General features: G+C 69.2%; 2 protein-coding genes across 2 annotated transcripts in view; both read right to left on the reverse strand.

The window, feature by feature from the left end:
- Positions 1-2185: 2185 nt before the first annotated feature.
- On the reverse strand, positions 2186-3931 carry LOC148592402 (V-type proton ATPase subunit F). Its single transcript, XM_088535081.1, has 2 exons — positions 3768-3931; positions 2186-2389 (listed from the first exon to the last, which is right to left on the reverse strand). Exons 1-2 carry the CDS (start codon positions 3923-3925, stop codon positions 2188-2190), a joined length of 360 nt encoding a protein of 119 aa, XP_088391207.1. The 5' UTR covers positions 3926-3931; the 3' UTR covers positions 2186-2187.
- A 700-nt stretch (positions 3932-4631) lies between these two features.
- Positions 4632-18272, reverse strand: part of LOC104573996 (filamin-C) — a gene marked incomplete at its 5' end in the record, with an annotated part of 86747 nt that continues 73106 nt past the window's right edge. The window contains 6 exons of the mRNA XM_088535086.1: positions 4632-4821; positions 7181-7393; positions 8540-8758; positions 11506-11682; positions 15022-15154; positions 17663-17778. Coding sequence (XP_088391212.1) covers positions 4634-4821; positions 7181-7393; positions 8540-8758; positions 11506-11682; positions 15022-15154; positions 17663-17778 — 1046 coding nt within the window. The remainder of the gene's footprint in view (positions 4822-7180; positions 7394-8539; positions 8759-11505; positions 11683-15021; positions 15155-17662; positions 17779-18272) is intronic.

The following is an 18272-nucleotide window of genomic DNA, read 5'->3' on the forward strand; positions in this document are numbered from 1 at the left end:
CACACACGGGAACCCCCCCCCGCCGTCCCAGGAACGTGCAGAGCTTCCGGGCGCTGCTGGAGCCGCTGGGAGCACCGGGAGCGACGGGAACACCGGGAGCACCGGGAGCACCGGGAGCGGCACCGGGAGCAGCGGGAGCGGCACCGGGAGCACCGGGAGCGACGGGAACACCGGGAGCACCGGGAGCAGCGGGAGCGACGGGAGCACCGGGAGCACCGGGAGCACCGGGAGCGGCACCGGGTGCACCGGGAGCACCGGGAGCACCGGGAGCACCGGGAGCACCGGGAGGCCGGAGCCGGCCCGGGTCGCGCTGACCGCCCCCCCCGCCCCGCACGGAGCGGCCGAGACCCCCGCGGGGCAGCGGGGGCCACAGGGCAATAAACGGTGTCACCCCCGGCCCTGCCCCGTGTCACCAAGCCTGTCCCGTGTCACCCCCCTCCCGTCCCATGTCACCCCAATCCTGTCCCATGTCACCCCCTCTCTCATCCCGTGTCACCCCAATCCTGTCCCATGTCACCCCCTGCCTGCCCATGTCACCCCCCTCCCGTCCCATGTCACCCCAATCCTGTCCCATGTTAGCCTCAATCTTGCCCCCCGTCACCCCTCTCCTGCCCCCTGTCACCTCCGTGTCACCCCTCCTGTCCCTTGTCACCGCTCTCCTGTCCCATGCCACCCCTCCTGCCCCATGTCACCAATCCTGCCCCATGCCACCCTTCCTGCCCCATGTCACCTCTGTTCTGCCCCGTCACCGCCCCCTGCCCCATGTCACAAATCCTGTCCCATGCCACTCCTCCTGTCCCTTGTCACCGCCTCCTGCCCCATCACCCCTCCTCTCCCGCCCCACGTCACCCCAATCGTGTCCCCTGTCCCCGCCTCCCCCCCCGCCCCCCTCGTCCCCGTGACACCCACGGGGACACCCAGGCCACCCCCCCCCCGGCCTCTCCCATCCCGGCAGCCCCAACCGGCCCCCGGCGGCTCCCGCTTCCTGTTCCCGCGGGCGCAGCCAGAGTCACGCGTGTCCCCAGTGTCCCCACGTGTCCCCACGTGTCATAGAATCATAGAATGAATCATAGAATGGTGACGGTTGGAAGGGACCTCTAGGGATCACCCAGTCCAAGCCCTGCACACGCAGGGTCACCTAGAGCACGTGGCACAGGACTGCGTCCAAGCGGGTTTGAAGATCTCCAGAGAAGGAGACTCCACAACCTCTCTGGGCAGCCTGTTCCAGGGCTCTGGCACCCTCACTGGGAAGGGATTTTTCCTTAAGTTCCTGTGGAACTTTTGGTGTTTCAGTTTCCGGCCGTTTCCTCTAGTTCTGTTGGTGGCCACCAGTGAAAAGAGGCCGCCCCATCCTCCTCACTGCCTCCCTTGACGTACTTCTAGACACTGCTCAGGTCCCCTCTCAGCCTTCTCTTCTCCAGGCTGAACAGGCCCAGCTCCCTCAGCCTCTCCTCACAGGGCAGATGTTCCAGGCCCCTGATCATCCTCGTAGCCCTGCGCTGGCCTCTCTCCAGCAGCTCCACATCCCTCTTGTCCTGTGGAGCCCAGAACTGGACACAATACTGCAGATGTGGCCTCACCAGGGCTGAGTAGAGGGGCAGGATCCCCTCCCTCGACCTGCTGGAGACGCTCTTCTTAATGCACCCCAGGATCCCATTGGCCTTCTTGGCCACGAGGGGCAACTGCTGCCTCATGGTCACCTTGTCACCCACCAGGACACCCAGGTCCCTCTCTGCAGAGCTGCTCTCCAGAAGGTCAGTCCCCAGCCTGTCCTGGTGTCTGGGGTTATTCCTCCCCAGGGGCAGGACCTTGCACTTGGCCTTGTTGAATTGCATGAGGTTTCTCACCGCCCAGTTGTCCAGTCTGTCCAGGTCCCTCTGGATGGCAGCGCAGCCCTCTGGGGTATCGGCTACTCCTCCCAGTTTGGTATCATCAGCAAACTTGCTGAGGGAGCACTCTGTGCTTCATCCAGGTCATTGATGAATAAATTGAACAGGACTGGACCAAGGATGGACCCCTGGGGGACCCCACTAGCCACAGGCCTCCAACCAGACTCTGCACCGCTCATCACCACTCCCCACGTGTCCCCACGTGTCCCCCACGTGTCCCCACATGTCCCCAAGTGTCCCCACGTGTCCCCAAGTGTCCCCACGTCATGGAGGGGCTCGTGCCTTTATTAGGGGGTATCTAGCGCAGGTCGTCGGCGGTGAACATGCCGCGCGCGCGCCGCAGGATGGAGTCCTTGGCCGCGTCGTAGGGGTGCTCCTTGGACGGGATCTCCAGCACGGCGGGCACGGAGCGCGCGTGCGCGTCGATGGCGTGCCGGATCAGCTCCGCGATGAACTGGTTGATCAGGATGATGCCGATGTCGTCGCGGCTCAGGAAGCTCCTGGGGACGCGGGGGGTGGCACCTCGGTCCTGTGTGTCCCCCCCATCCCAATCCTGCCCGGACGCCGGGGCCCTCTGCGGTGTCCCCAGCCTCTCCCGAGGACCACGTTGTGCCCGGACGCCTGGGCCCCCCCAAACGTCCTCCCAAATAACTTAGCCCCCCCCCCGGTTCCTGCCCCCCCTCAAGATCCCACCGGACGCCTGGGCCCCCCAAATACCTCTGCCCCCCCCCCAGGTTCCTAATGTCCTTCAAGACCCCCCGGACGCCTGGGCCCCCCCAAACATCCTCCCCAAATAACTTAGCCCCCCCCCCCGGTTACTGCCCCCCCTCAAGATCCCACCGGACGCCTGGGCCCCCCAAACATCCTCCCCAAATAACTTAGCCCCCCCCCCCAAGACCGGACACCTGGGCCCCCCAAATACATGAGCCCCCCCCCCCCCCGGTTCCTAATGTCCTTCAAGACCCCCCCAGACGCCTGGGCCCCCCAAATTCCTGAGCCCCCCCCCTCCAGGTTCCGCCCCCCCTCAAGACCCTCCCGGACGCCTGGGCCCCCCAAACATCCTCCCCAAATAACTTAGCCCCCCCCCGGTTCCTGCCCCCCCTCAAGACCCCCCCGGACGCCTGGGCCCCCCAAATACCTGCCCCCCCCCCCAATTCTTCCCCCCTGGACACCTGCCCCCCCCCCCAGATTCTTGCCCCCCCCCCAGACACCTGGGTCCCCAAAATACTTTAGCCCCCCCCCCCCAGGTTCCTAATGTCCTTCAAGACCCCCCCGGACGCCTGGGCCCCCCCAAACGTCCTCCCCAAATAACTTAGCCCCCCCCCCCGGTTCCTGCCCGCCTTCAAGATCCCACCGGACGCCTGGGCCCCCCAAATACCTGAGCTCCCCCCCCCAAGTTCCTGCCCCCCCTCCAGCTCCCCCGGACACTTGGGCCCCCCAAATTCCTTAACCCCCCCCCCCCCCGGAAAGATTCCTGCCCCCTCCCAACCCCCCCCCGGACGCCTGGGCCCCCCTCGAGCTCCTCTTACCCCCTCCCCCCCGGACGCCTGGGCCCCCCCGAGCTCCCTTTGTCCCCGCGCGGGCCCCCCCCCACTGCGTGGAGCCCGTGTCCCCCCCGAGTCCGTTCCTCCCCGGACACCGGGGCCCCCCCAAACCGCCCCCGGACGCCGGGGCCCCCCAAGCCGCTCCCGGACGCCGGGGCCCCCTAAGCCGCCCCCGGACGCCGGGGCCCCCCCAAACCGCCCCCGGACGCCGGGGCCCCCCAAGCCGCCCCCGGACGCCGGGGCCCCCCAAGCCGCCCTCGGACGCCGGGGCCCTCCAAACCGACCCCGGACGCCGGGGCCCCCCCAAACCGCTCCCGGACGCCGGGGCCCGCACCGGAAGGTCTCCTCGATCTCGGCCAGGCTGGTCTCCTTCTCCACCACGAGGAAGTTCGGCCGCCGCTGCTTGTCCAGCTCGCCCACGCCGCCCAGCAGGAACCCGGTCACCGTGTCCTCGTCGCCCAGCACGGCCAGCAGCTTCCCGCGCCCCGACATGGCGACAGCGACGGCGACAGCGGCGACAGCGGCGACAGCGACACGGACCCCGGCGCCGCCGCCGCGCATGCGCCGCGCCGCCCCAACGGCGGCCCCCGCCCCGCCCGCGCCGCGCTGGCCACGCCCACTGCGGGAATCCCCGCCTCTGACGTCATGGCCACGCCCGCCCCCTCTAGGCTCGCCCCGCCCCCGCCCCGCGCGCGCCTATCCCCGAGCCCCGCCGCTTTGGCCACGCCCACCCCATTGAGTTGCACCCTCGCCCGGCCACGCCCCCTCCTCCCGCGCCACGCCCCCTCCCCGCGCCCGCGCATGCGCGGCGCCTCCTTGTCCTTGGGGACACCGAGGTGGCCGCCACCTCCCCCCCCCGCGCCGGGGCCACCTCCCCGCTCGCCCTGGAGGGCCCAGGCGTCCGGCCACCCCCAACCCCCACGCTCTGTCCCCCAGGGGCCCAGGCGTCCGGCCACCCCCAACCCGGCGCTTTGTCCCCCAGGGGCCCAGGCGTCCCTGTCCCCAAATTGTCCCGTTGTCCCCCCCCACCCCCCCGCCATGTCCCCAGCACGACACAGCCACAGCACCGTGTGACACGAGTGATTTATTAGCACCCCCCTCCACAAAACCCCTGCCCGCCCGCAAAATAACCCCAAAATAGACGTAAAGAAGAGGAAAAAAGCCCCGTTTGGTGGCACTCGGGTGGCACTCGGGTGGCGCTCAGGGCACGGTGACGCGGTAGGGGCTCCCGGGGACGTTGTCGTCGCCCCAGCGCAGGATGAGGACGTAGTCGCCCTTCTCCTTCACGGTGTAGGTGACGTTGTAGAGGCGGTTGCCCACGTGCTTCACGTAGACCTCCTCGCACGGCGTCTTGGGGCCGTGCACGCCCACCATGAGCATGTTGGTGCCTGGGGACAATGACGGCTCGGTGGGGACGGGGACACCTCGGGGGGGACATGCGGGACAGGGCCACCTCGACGGGGACCCACGGGACAGGGCCACCTCGGGGGGGACATGCGGGACAGGGTCACCTCAATGGGGACCCATGGGACAGGGCCACCTCGGGGGGGACATGCGGGACAGGGTCACCTCAATGGGGACCCCGCGGGACAGGGCCACCTCGGGGGGGACATGCGGGACAGGGTCACCTCAATGGGGACCCACGGGACAGGGTCACCTCAGTGGGGACCCATGGGACAGGGCCACCTCGGGGGGGACATGCGGGACAGGGTCACCTCAATGGGGACCCATGGGACAGGGCCACCTCGGTGGGGACCCCATGGGACAGGGCCACCTCGGGGGGGACCCCATGGAACACGGTGGCCTTGGCAGGGACCCGCGGGACACGGCGACCTCCGTGGGGACCCTGTGGGACAGGGCCACCTCGGGGGGGACCCGCGGGACAGGGCCACCTCGGGGGGGACCCCACAGGACAGGGCCACCTCCATGGGGACCCTATGGGACAGGGTCACCTTGGTAGGGACCTGCGGGACAGGGCCACGTTGGTGGGAACGCATGGGACAGGGCCACCTCGGGGGGGACCTGAGGGACAGGGCCACCTCAGCGGGGACCCATGGGACAGGGTCACCTCAGGGGGGACCCATGGGACAGGGCCACGTCGGTGGGAACCCCATGGGACAGGGCCACCTCAGTGGGGACCCCACGGGACAGGGTCACCTCGGCGGGGTCTCATGGGACAGGGTCACCTCAATGGGGACCCATGGGACAGGGTCACCTCGGGGGGGACCCATGGGACAGGGCCACGTTGGTGGGAACCCCATGGGACAGGGCCACCTCGGGGGGGACATGCGAGACAGGGCCACCTCGGTGGGAACCCCGTGGAACACGGTGGCCTTGGCAGGGACCCGCGGGACACGACGATCTCCGTGGGGACCCCGCGGGACAGGGCCACCTCAGGGGGGACATGCGGGACAGGGCCACCTCGGGGGGGACCCCACAGGACAGGGCCACCTCCGTGGGGACCCTACGGGACAGGGTCACCTCAGTGGGGACCCCGCGGGACAGGGCCACCTCGGGGGGGACCCATGGGACAGGGCCACGTCGATGGGAACCCCATGGGACAGGGCCACCACAGTGGGGACCCCATGGGACAGGGTCACCTCGGGGGGGACCCATGGGACAGGGTCACGTCGGTAGGAACCCCCTGGGACAGGGCCACGTTGGTGGGAACCCCATGGGACAGGGCCACCTCGGCGGGGACCCCGCGGGACACGGTGGCCTTGGCAGGGACCCACAGGACACGGCGACCTCCGTGGGGACCCTATGGGACAGGGCCACCTCGGGGGGGACCCATGGGACAGGGCCACCTCAATGGCGACCCATGGGACAGGGCCACCTCGGTGGGGACCCCACGGGACAGGGCCACCTCAGCAGGGACCTGTGGGACAGGGCCACCTCGGGGGGGACCTGCGGGACAGGGTCACCTCAGTGGGGACCCCATGGGACAGGGCCACGTCGGTGGGAACCCCCTTGGGACAGGGCCACGTTGGTGGGAACCCCATGGGACAGGGTCACCTCGGCGGGGACCCGTGTGACACGGTGGCCTCAGCGGGGACCCGCGGGACCGCCGCTGTCCCCGCCACTGTCCCCAGATCTGTCCCCAACGCTGTGCCTGTCGCCTCCCCCGCTGCTGTCCCCGCCTCCGTCCCCACCGCTGTCCCCAGCGCCGTCCCCGCTGCCGTCCCCGCCACTGTCCCCAGATCTGTCCCCACCGCCGCCCCCGTCGCCGTCCCCGCCGCTGTCCCCAGTGCGTCCCCGAGCTGTCCCCGTCCCCGCGCCATCCCCAGCGTCCCCCTGCCGCTGTCCCCAGCGCGTCCCGCGCTGTCCCCACGCGTCCCTGCGCTGTCCCCATCCCCGCCGCTGTCCCCAGCGCGTCCCCGCGCTGTCCCCACGCTGTCCCCACGCTGTCCCCCTCCCCAGCGCGTCCCCGCGCTGTCCCCGCGCTGTCCCCACGCTGTCCCCGTCCCTGCGCTGTCCCCGCGCTGTCCCCGTCCCTGCGCTGTCCCCACCGCTGTCCCCGAGCTGTCCCCGTCCCCGCGCTGTTCCCGTCCCCGCGCTGTCCCCACGCTGTCCCTGTCCCCGCCGCAGCCCCCGCCGCTGTCCCCGCGCTGTCCCCGTCCCCGCGCTGTCCCTGTCCCCGCGCTGTCCCTGTCCCCGCCGCAGCCCCCGCCGCTGTCCCCGCGCTGTCCCCACGTGTCCCCACGTGTCCCCACGTGTCCCCACGTGTCCCCCGCCGTCCCCGCGCACCGGCCTTGCTGCAGTCCACGGTGAAGTGGTTCTTCTGGCCCACGAAGGCCGTGGCCAGCCCGGGTCCCCGGGCCACCACCTTGGTGGCGTCCGACGAGAACTTGGGCAGGGCGCCGAAGGCGGGGGGGGCCCGCGCCGCCCCCCCGCGCGTCACCGTCTCCACCAGCACCGTGGACGTCTCGTGCAGGCTGTGACCCCCCGAGAGCCGCGGGCCTGGGGACAGCCCCGCGCGGGGACGCGTCACCGGGGACACTGCCACCCACCCCCGGGGGGACATCCCTGGGGACAGCCCCGCGCGGGGACGCGTCACCGGGGACACGGCCACCACCCCCCCTGGGGGGACATCCCTGGGGACACTGCCACCCACCCCCCCGGGGGACACTGCCACCCACCCCCCCGGGGGGGACATCCCTGGGGACAGCCCCGCGCGGGGACGCGTCACCGCCGGGCTGCGCGTCACCGGGGACACTGCCACCCACCCCCCCGGGGGCACCCCCTGGGGACACTGCCACCCACCCCCCAGGGGACACTGCCACCCACCCCCCCGGGGGACATCCCTGGGGACACTGCCACCACCCCCCCCCCCAGGGGGACATCCCTGGGGACACTGCCACCACCCCCCCCGCCCGGGGGCAGCCCTGGCATGCTGCTTTGGGGACACTTCTGTCAGCCTGGCATGGGGACAGGCCACTGTGGGGACACCCTGTTCATGTCACCCCAGGGACACCTCTGTCAGCCTGATATGGGGACAGGCCACCTTGGGGACACCTCATTCATGTCACCCCAGGGACATCTCTATCAGCCTGGCATTAGGACAGGCCACCATGGGGACATCCTGTCATGTCACCCCGGGGACACCTCTGACAGGCTGGCATGGGGACAGGCCACCTTGGGGACACCCTTCACCATGTCACTGTCCCCCATCATGTCACACCCCCTGGGGACTCCTTGAGCATGTCACCATGGGGACCCCTCTCACATTGTCACTGCTCCCCGTGATGTCACCCCCAGGGACCCTGTGACTGTGTCATTGTCCTCCATCATGTCACCTCCCCTGGGGACTCCCTCTCACATTGTAACTGCCCCCCTATCATGTCACCCCTGGGGACCCCCTCACTGTGTCACCGTCCCCTATCATGTCACCCCCTGGGGACCCCCCCTCACCGTGTCACTGTCCCCCATCATGTCACCATGGGGACCCCTCTCACAGTGCCACCGCCGCCCATCATGTCACCATGATGACCCCCCATCACGTTGTCACTGCCGCCCATGACGCCACCCCTGGGTCCCCCCTGTGATGTCACCCCCCGTGTCCCCCCCATAATGTCACCGTCCCCCGGTCCGCGGCGGTGGCCGTACCGGTGACCTTGGCCTTGAAGGGGCTGCCCACGATGTGGTGGGGGCCGCCGTACTTGATGGAGATGAGGTAGCTCCCCGGGGCCATGGGGGTGTAGGTGACGCGGTGGCCCTCGGGGCACTCGGCGCAGTCCAGCGTCACCTTGGAGGGGCCGTCGATGGTGACGGCCAGCGCCCCCGCGCCCGCGTTGGCCGTCTTCACCAGGAACTCGGAGCACACGCCTGCCATGGGGACAGCGGGGTGGCACTGCCACGGTCACGTGGGGACAGCGGGGTGGCACTGCCATGGGGACGGGGACAACGGGGTGGCACCGCCATGGGGACAACGGGGTGGCAGCGCCATTGTCACATGGGGACAATGGGGTGGCACCACCATGGGGACAACGGGGTGGCACTGCCGTGGGGACGGGGACAACGGGGTGGCAGTGCCATGGACATGGGGACAGCGGGGTGGCAGCACCACCATGGGGACAACGGGGTGGCACTGCCGTGGGGACGGGGACAATGGGGTGGCACCGCCATGGGGACGATGGGGTGGCACTGCCGCCATGGGGACAGCGGGGTGGCACCGCCATGGGGACGGGGACAACGGGGTGGCAGCGCCACCATGGGGACAACGGGGTGGCACTGCCGTGGGGACGGGGACAACGGGGTGGCACCGCCATGGGGACGATGGGGTGGCACCACCGCCATGGGGACAGCGGGGTGGCACTGCCATGGGGACGGGGACAATGGGGTGGCACCGCCATGGGGACGTGGGGACAATGGGGTGGCACCGCCATGGGGACAACGGGGTGGCACTGCCGTGGGGACGGGGACAACGGGGTGGCACCGCCATGGGGGCGTGGGGACAATGGGGTGGCAGCGCCACCATGGGGACAACGGGGTGGCACTGCCGTGGGGACGGGGACAGTGGGGTGGCACCGCCATGGCCATGGGGACAACGGGGTGGCACTGCCATTGTCACATGGGGACAATGCGGTGGCACCGCCATGGTCCCGTGGGGACAACGGGGTGGCACCGCCATGGGGACAATGGGGTGGCACCAGCGCCATGGGGACAACGGGGTGGCACCACCATGGGGACAATGGGGTGGCAGCACCACCATGGGGACAATGGGGTGGCACTGCCATGGGGACGGGGACAATGGGGTGGCAGCGCCATGGGGACAATGGGGTGGTATCGCCGCCATAGGGACAACGGGGTGGCATCGCCATGGCCATGGGGACAATGGGGTGGCACCGCTGCCATGGGGACAATTGGGTGGCACCGCCATGGCCACGTGGCGACAATGGGGTGGCACCGCCATGGGGTCAATGGGGTGGCACCGCCGCCATGGGGACAATGGGGTAGCAGCGCCACCATGGGGACAACAGGGTGGCAGCGCCATGGGGACAATGGGGTGGCACCGCCGCCATGGGGACAATGGGGTGGCATTGCCACAGTCACACGGGGACACGGCACCGCCCCCATGGGGACAACGGGGTGGCACCGCCATGGGGACAACGGGGTGGCACCACCATGGGGACAATGGGGTGGCACTGCCATGGGGACGGGGACAATGGGGTGGCAGCGCCATGGGGACAATGTGGTGGCACCGCTGCGACCACGTGGGGACAATGGGGTGGCACTGCCATGGCCATGGGGACAATGGGGTGGCAGCACCACCATGAGGACAACGGGGTGGCACCGCCATGGGGACAATGGGGTGGCACTGCCATGGTCACGTGGGGACAATGGGGTGGCACCGCCATGGGAACAATGGGGTGGCACCGCCGCCATGGGAACAATGGGGTGGCAGCGCCACTGTGGGGACAATGGGATGGCACTGCCATGGTCACATGGGGACAATGGGGTGCCCCCACCCCCCACGGCCGTGTCCCCATCGCCCCCCCACTGTGGCCATGTCCCCAGTGCCACCTCCCCCCCCCCCATGGCCCTGTCCCCATCGCCCCCATCCCCTGGCATGGCCATGTCCCCAGTAACAACCCCCCCCCCAGGCCATGTCCCCAGTGCCACCATTCCCCCCCCCACAATGTCCCCAGCCCCTCCCCACGTCACCGCCCCCACCCATGTCCCCATGTCCCCATGTCCCCTGCTCACACACCGGTCTGGCCGCCCTCCAGGCCGGGTCCCCATCGCCCCCTCCATGTCCCCATGTCCCCCCATGTCCCCACGTCCCCACGTCCCCCCCGTGTCCCCATGTCCCCCCCGCTCACGCACCGGTCTGGCCGCCCTCCAGGCCGGGTCCCCATCGCCCCCTCCATGTCCCCATGTCCCCCCATGTCCCCATGTCCCCCCGTGTCCCCATGTCCCCCCATGTCCCCATGTCCCCACGTCCCCACGTCCCCCCCTGCTCACTCACCGGTCTGGCCGCCCTCCAGGCCGGGTCCCCATCGCCCCCTCCATGTCCCCATGTCCCCCCATGTCCCCACGTCCCCCCCGTGTCCCCATGTCCCCCCCGCACTCACCGGTCTGGCCGCCCTCCAGGCCAGGTCCCCATCGCCCCCTCCATGTCCCCATGTCCCCCCATGTCCCCACGTCCCCCCCGTGTCCCCATGTCCCCCCCGCACTCACCGGTCTGGCCGCCCTCCAGGCTGGGTCCCCATCGCCCCCTCCATGTCCCCATGTCCCCCCATGTCCCCACGTCCCCCCCGTGTCCCCATGTCCCCCCCGCACTCACCGGTCTGGCCGCCCTCCAGGCCAGGTCCCCATCGCCCCCTCCATGTCCCCATGTCCCCCCCGTGTCCCCACGTCCCCCCCGCACTCACCGGTCTGGCCGCCCTCCAGGCCGGGTCCCCATCGCCCCCTCCATGTCCCCATGTCCCCCCATGTCCCCATGTCCCCATGTCCCCCCATGTCCCCCGCTCACACACCGGTCTAGCCGCCCTCCAGGCTGGGTCCCCATCGCCCCCTCCATGTCCCCATGTCCCCGTGTCCCCATGTCCCCACGTCCCCCCCGCACTCACCGGTCTGGCCGCCCTCCAGGCCGGGTCCGTAGGCGGTGACGAGTCCCGGGTCCGCGGGCGGCCCCGGCTCCCCGACGCGGACGTCGAAGGGGCTCCCGGGGACGCGGCGCCCGTTGAAGCGCACGTCGATGGAGTGCAGCCCGTTCTCGCGCGGCAGGAACCCGATGGCCACCTTGTCTGGGGGCCACCGAGTCACCGCCGGCCGCCCCGCGGCGCGGACCCACGGCCCCCTGCCCCGTTCCCCCCGCATCCCCCATGCCTGGCCCCCTACAGTGTCCCCACGTCCCCCACGCCTGTCCCTCGTAGCCATCCCCCCCACGGTGTCCCCACATCCCCCATGCCCGTTCCCCCCGTGGTCCCCCCGTCCCCCCACAATGTCCCCGTGTCCCCCATCCCCGCGGTGTCCCCATGGTGTCCCCGTGTCCCCGCGGTGTCCCCATGTCCCCACGGTGTCCCCATGTCCCCCATGCCCATTCCCCCCATGATGTCCCTATGCCCATGTCCCCCGTGGCCCCGCGGTCCCCCCACGTCTTCCATGCCCGTTCCCCCCACAGTGTCCCCATGGTGTCCCCGTGGTGTCTCTGCAGTGTCCCCAATCGCCCCGTGGTGCCCCCATTCCTGTGGTGTCCCCATGGTGTCCCCGTGTCCCCCGTCCCTGCAGTGTCTCCGTCCCCCCTGTCCTCGCGGTGTCCCTGTGTCCCCGTGTCCCCCCGTGGTGTCCCCGTGTCCCCCATCTCCGCGGTGTCCCCATGTCCCCCCGCAGTGTCCCCCGTCCCCACAGTGTTCCCGTGTCCCCATGTCCCCCCGCGGTGTCCCCGTCCCCGCGGTGTCCCTGCAGTGTCCCCAATCCCCCCGCGGTGTCCCCCCATCTCCGCAGTGTCCCCATGGTGTCTCCATGTCCCCCGTCCCTGTGGTGTCCCTGTGTCCCCCGTCCCCCCGCGGTGTCCCCATGTCCCCTGTCCCCGTTGTGCACCGCTGTCCAGCTCGGACACGTAGCACTCCTCCACGTGTCCCCATGGTATCCCCATGTCCCCGCAGTGTCCCCATGTCCCCATGTCCCCCGTTGTTGCGCACCGTTGTCCAGCTCGGACACGTAGCACTCCTCCACGACGCCGCCCGGCGTTTGCATGGTGTCCCCATGTCCCCCATCCCCGTGGAGTCCCCATGGTGTCCCCATCCCCCCACAGTGTCCCCATGTCCCCGCAGTGTCCCCATGTCCCCATGTCCCCCGTTGTTGCGCACCGCTGTCCAGCTCGAACACGTAGCACTCCTCCACGTGTCCCCATGGTGTCCCCATGTCCCCATGGTGTCCCCATGTCCCCGTGTCCCCATTGCGCACCGCTGTCCAGCTCGAACACGTAGCACTCCTCCACGTGTCCCCATGGTGTCCCCATGTCCCCATGGTGTCCCCATGTCCCCGTGTTCCCATTGCGCACCGCTGTCCAGCTCGAACACGTAGCACTCCTCCACGTGTCCCCATGGTGTCCCCATGTCCCCCATCCCCGCGGTGTCCCCATGTCCCCATGGTGTCCCCATGTCCCCATGTCCCCATTGCGCACCGCTGTCCAGCTCGGACACGTAGCACTCCTCCACGTGTCCCCATGGTGTCCCCATGTCCCCCATCCCCACGGTGTCCCCATGTCCCCATGGTGTCCCCATGTCCCCATGGTGTCCCCATGTCCCCGTGTCCCCATTGCGCACCATTGTCCAGCTCGGACACGTAGCACTCCTCCACGTGTCCCCATGGTGTCCCCATGTCCCCCATCCCCGCGGTGTCCCCATGTCCCCATGGTGTCCCCATGTCCCCGTGTCCCCATTGCGCACTGCTGTCCGGCTCGGACACGTAGCACTCCTCCACGTGTCCCCATGGTGTCCCCATGTCCCCCATCCCCACGGTGTCCCCATGTCCCCGTGGTGTCCCCATGTCCCCACAGTGTCCCCATGTCCCCATGTCCCCGTGTCCCCATTGCGCACCGTTGTCCAGCTCGGACACGTAGCACTCCTCCACGTGTCCCCATGGTGTCCCCATGTCCCCACAGTGTCCCCATGTCCCCTGTCATTGCGCACCGTTGTCCAGCTCGGACACGTAGCACTCCTCCACGTGTCCCCATGGTGTCCCCATGTCCCCACAGTGTCCCCATGTCCCCTGTCATTGCGCACCGTTGTCCAGCTCGGACACGTAGCACTCCTCCACGTGTCCCCATGGTGTCCCCATGTCCCCCATCCCCACGGTGTCCCCATGTCCCCATGGTGTCCCCATGTCCCCCGTCATTGCGCACCGTTGTCCAGCTCGGACACGTAGCACTCCTCCACGTGTCCCCATGGTGTCCCCATGTCCCCCATCCCCGCGGTGTCCCCATGTCCCCATGGTGTCCCCATGTCCCCCGTCATTGCGCACCGTTGTCCAGCTCGGACACGTAGCACTCCTCCACGTGTCCCCATGATGCCCCCATGTCCCCCATCCCCGCAGTGTCCCCATGTCCCCTGTCATTGCGCACCGTTGTCCAGCTCGGACACGTAGCACTCCTCCACGTGTCCCCATGGTGTCCCCATGTCCCCACAGTGTCCCCATGTCCCCTGTCATTGCGCACCGTTGTCCAGCTCGGACACGTAGCACTCCTCCACGTGTCCCCATCCCCCCGCAGTGTCCCCATGTCCCCACAGTGTCCCCATGTCCCCCGTCGTTGCGCACCGTTGTCCAGCTCGGACACGTAGCACTCCTCCACATGTCCCCATGATGTCCCCATGTCCCCCATCCCCGCAGTGTCCCCATGTCCCCGTGTCCCCATTGCGCACCGTTGTCCAGCTCGGACACGTAGCACTCCTCCACGTGTCCCCATGGTGTCCCCATGTCCCCCATCCCCGTGGTGTCCCCATGGTGTCCCCATCCCCCCGCAGTGTCCCCACAGTGTCCCCATGTCCCCTGTCATTGCGCACCGTTGTCCAGCTCGGACACGTAGCACTCCTCCACGTGTCCCCATGGTGTCCCCATGTCCCCCATCCCCGCAGTGTCCCCATGTCCCCACAGTGTCCCCATGTCCCTGTCATTGCGCACCGTTGTCCAGCTCGGACACGTAGCACTCCTCCACGTGTCCCCATGGTGTCCCCGTGTCCCCTGTCCCCGCGGTGTCCCCATGTCCCCGTGGTGTCCCCATGTCCCCCGTCATTGCGCACCGTTGTCCAGCTCGGACACGTAGCACTCCTCCACGTGTCCCCATGATGTCCCCATGTCCCCCATCCCCACGGTGTCCCCATGTCCCCCCCATGTCCCCTGTCATTGCGCACCGTTGTCCAGCTCGGACACGTAGCACTCCTCCACGTGTCCCCATGGTGTCCCCGTGTCCCCTGTCCCCGCGGTGTCCCCATGTCCCCATGGTGTCCCCATGTCCCCTGTCATTGCGCACCGTTGTCCAGCTCGGACACGTAGCACTCCTCCACGTGTCCCCATCCCCCCGCAGTGTCCCCATGTCCCCGCAGTGTCCCCATGGTGTCCCCATGTCCCCTGTCATTGCGCACCGTTGTCCAGCTCGGACACGTAGCACTCCTCCACGACGCCGCCCGGCGTTTGCACCTTGGCGTCGATGGCCCCGCGCGCCCCGTTCAGCTGCACCGCGAACGACGCCGGCTGGTTGGCCCGGAGCCCGGACTCCTGCGGGGACACGGGGGAGTGTGGGGACATGGGGACAGAGTGGGGACATGGGGACAATGTGGGGATACGGGGACAGCGTGGGGACATGGGGACATGGGGACAGCGTGGGGACATGGGGACAATGTGGGGGACAGTGTGGGGACATGGGGACAGCGTGGGGACATGGGGACAGTGTGGGGATACGGGGACAGCGTGGGGACACGGGGACACAGGGACATGGGGACAGCGTGGGGACATGGGGACACAGGGACAGCGTGGGGATGGGGACGGGGGGACAGCGTGGGGACACAGGGACATGGGGACAGCATGGGGACGGGGACAGCGTGGGGACATGGGGACAGCGTGGGGATACGGGGACAGTGTGGGGACACTGGGACAGGGACAGCGTGGGGACACGGGGACAGCGTGGGGACATGGGGACACGGGGACAGCGTGGGGACAGGGACGGGGACAGCGTGGGGACATGGGGGCATGGGGACAGCGTGGGGACATGGGGACAGCGTGGGGATGAGGACAGCATGGGGACAGGGACGGGGACATGGGGACAGTGTGGGGACACGGGGTCATGGGGACAGCGTGCGGACGGGGACAACGTGGGGACATGGGGACTGTGTGGGGACACTGGGACAGGGACAGCGTGGGGACACGGGGACAGCGTGGGGACGGGGACAGGGACAGGGGGACAGAGTGGGGACATGGGGACAGCGTGGGGACACGGGGACAGCATGGGGACGGGGACGGGGACAGCGAGGGGACACGGGGACAGCGTGTGGGGACATGGGGACAGCGTGGGGACAGGGACAGCGTGGGGACGGGGACAGCGTGGGGACACGGGGACAGCGGGGACACGGGGACACGGGGACAGCATGGGGACATGGGGACAGCGTGGGGATACAGGGACAGTGTGTGGGGATGGGGACAGCGTGGGGACACAGGGACACAGGGACATGGGGACAACGTGGGGACAGGGACAGCGTGGGGACGGGGACGGGGACAGGGGGACAGCGTGGGGACATGGGGACAGCGTGGGGACACAGGGACAGCGTGGGGACGGGGACAGGGACAGCGTGGGGACATGGGGACAGCGGGGGGACACGGGGACAGCGTGGGGACGGGGACGGGGGGACAGCGGGGAGACACAGGGGGACATGGGGGCACAGGGACAGTGTGGGCACTGTGGGGGGACACAGGGACAGCGGGGGCACACGGACACAGGGTGACATGGGGACATGGAAACATGGGGACATGAGGACACGGGGATGGCAGGGGACACACGGATACAGGGTGACATGGGGACATGGAGTTTTGGGGACACAGGGACAGCGGGTGGCACATGGACACAGGGTAGCATGGGGACATGGAGACAGACGGTGACACAGGGCAGTGGGCACAAAGAATGGCATGGGGACACAGAGGACACAGGGCATTCGGGGCAGTACAAGGGGACAGGGGGACATGGTGACATGGGGACACAGGGCATTCGGGGCAGGACAACAGGACAAGGAGACAGGGTGACATGGGGGACACAGAAGGGGTACGGGGTGTCACGGGTACAGGATGGCATTGGACGTGAAGGACGGGGTGGCACGAGGACACAGGAGTGGCACAGGGACAGAGGGGAGCCAGGTAGCACGGGGACAGGGTGGCATGGGGGACACAGGGTGGCACAGGGGGGACACAGGAGGATATGGGGTGGCACAGGGGGACTTGGGGGGACACAGGGTGGCATAGGGAGATATGGGGGGGACATGGGGCGGCGGAGGGGACATGGGGAGACACAGGGTGGCATGGGGGACACAGGGGACACAGGGGGATATGGGTGGCACAGAGGCACATGGGGTGGTGCAGGGGACATGGGGTGATGCAGAAGGACATAGAGGGGCATAGGGTAGCACAGGGGGACACAGGGGACACAGGGGGATATGGGTGGCGCAGGGGGACATGGGGGAACAGGAGGACATGGGGGTGACACAGGGTGGCACAGGGGGACACGGGGGGACACAGGGGGATATGGGTGGCACAGGAGGACATGGGGTGGTGCAGGGGACATGGGGGGGCACAGGAGGACATGGGGGGGACACAGGGTGGCACAGAGGGATATGGGTGGCACAGGGGGACATGGGGGGACACAGGGTGGCACAGGGGGATATGGGTGGCACAGAGGGACTTGGGGTGACACAGGAGGACATGGGGTGGCGCAGGGGACACAGGGTGGCACAGGGGGACACAAGGTGGCACAGGGGGACATGGGTGGCACAGGAGGACATGAGGGGCACAGGAGGACATGGGGGGACACAGGGTGGCACAGGAGGACATGGGGGTGGCACAGGGGGACACGGGGTGGCACAGAGGGGATATGGGTGGACACAGGGAGACATGGGGGCACACAGGGGGACATGGGGGGACACAGGGGCACACGGGGGGACACGGGGGCACACAGGGGGACATGGGGTGGCACAGGGGCACACGGGGGCACACGGGGGGACACGGTGGCCTTGGTGGCGCTACCTGCAGGCTGGTGACCGTGAGGCGGCGCGCGTCGTCGGACAGCGACGCCACGGGCACCACGAAGGGGCTGTCGGGGATGTGCTCGTCGTTGAACTTGATGGACACCTCGTAGTCACCTGCGGGGACCGTCAGCACCGCGGGGACACGAGGGGACAGGGACACGCGGGGACGGGGACACGTGGGGACGTGGGGACGTGGGGACGTGACCGGCACCGCGGGGACACGTGGGGATGGGGACACATGGGGACGGGGACACGATGGCACAGGGACACACGGGGATGTGCTCGTCGTTGAACTTGATGGACACCTCGTAGTCACCTGCGGGGACCGTCAGCGCCGCGGGGACACGAGGGGACAGGGACACGTGGGGACGTGGGGATGCGACCAGCACCGTGGGGACACGTGGGGACGGGGACACGTGGGGACGTGGGGACGCGACCAGCACCGCGGGGACACGGACATGCGATGGCATGGGGACGTAACGGCATGGGGACACGCGGGGATGTGGGGACGCGACTGGCACCGCGGGGACACGAGGGGATGTGGGGACATGGGGACGCAACCGGCACCGCGGGGACACGCAGGGACGGGGACACGCGGGGACGCGGGG

The sequence above is a fragment of the Tinamus guttatus genome, unplaced genomic scaffold (genome assembly GCF_059628265.1).
Source record: "Tinamus guttatus ecotype Peru unplaced genomic scaffold, ASM5962826v1 Tinamus_guttatus_pri_ptg000613l, whole genome shotgun sequence".
Lineage (NCBI taxonomy): Eukaryota > Metazoa > Chordata > Aves > Tinamiformes > Tinamidae > Tinamus > Tinamus guttatus.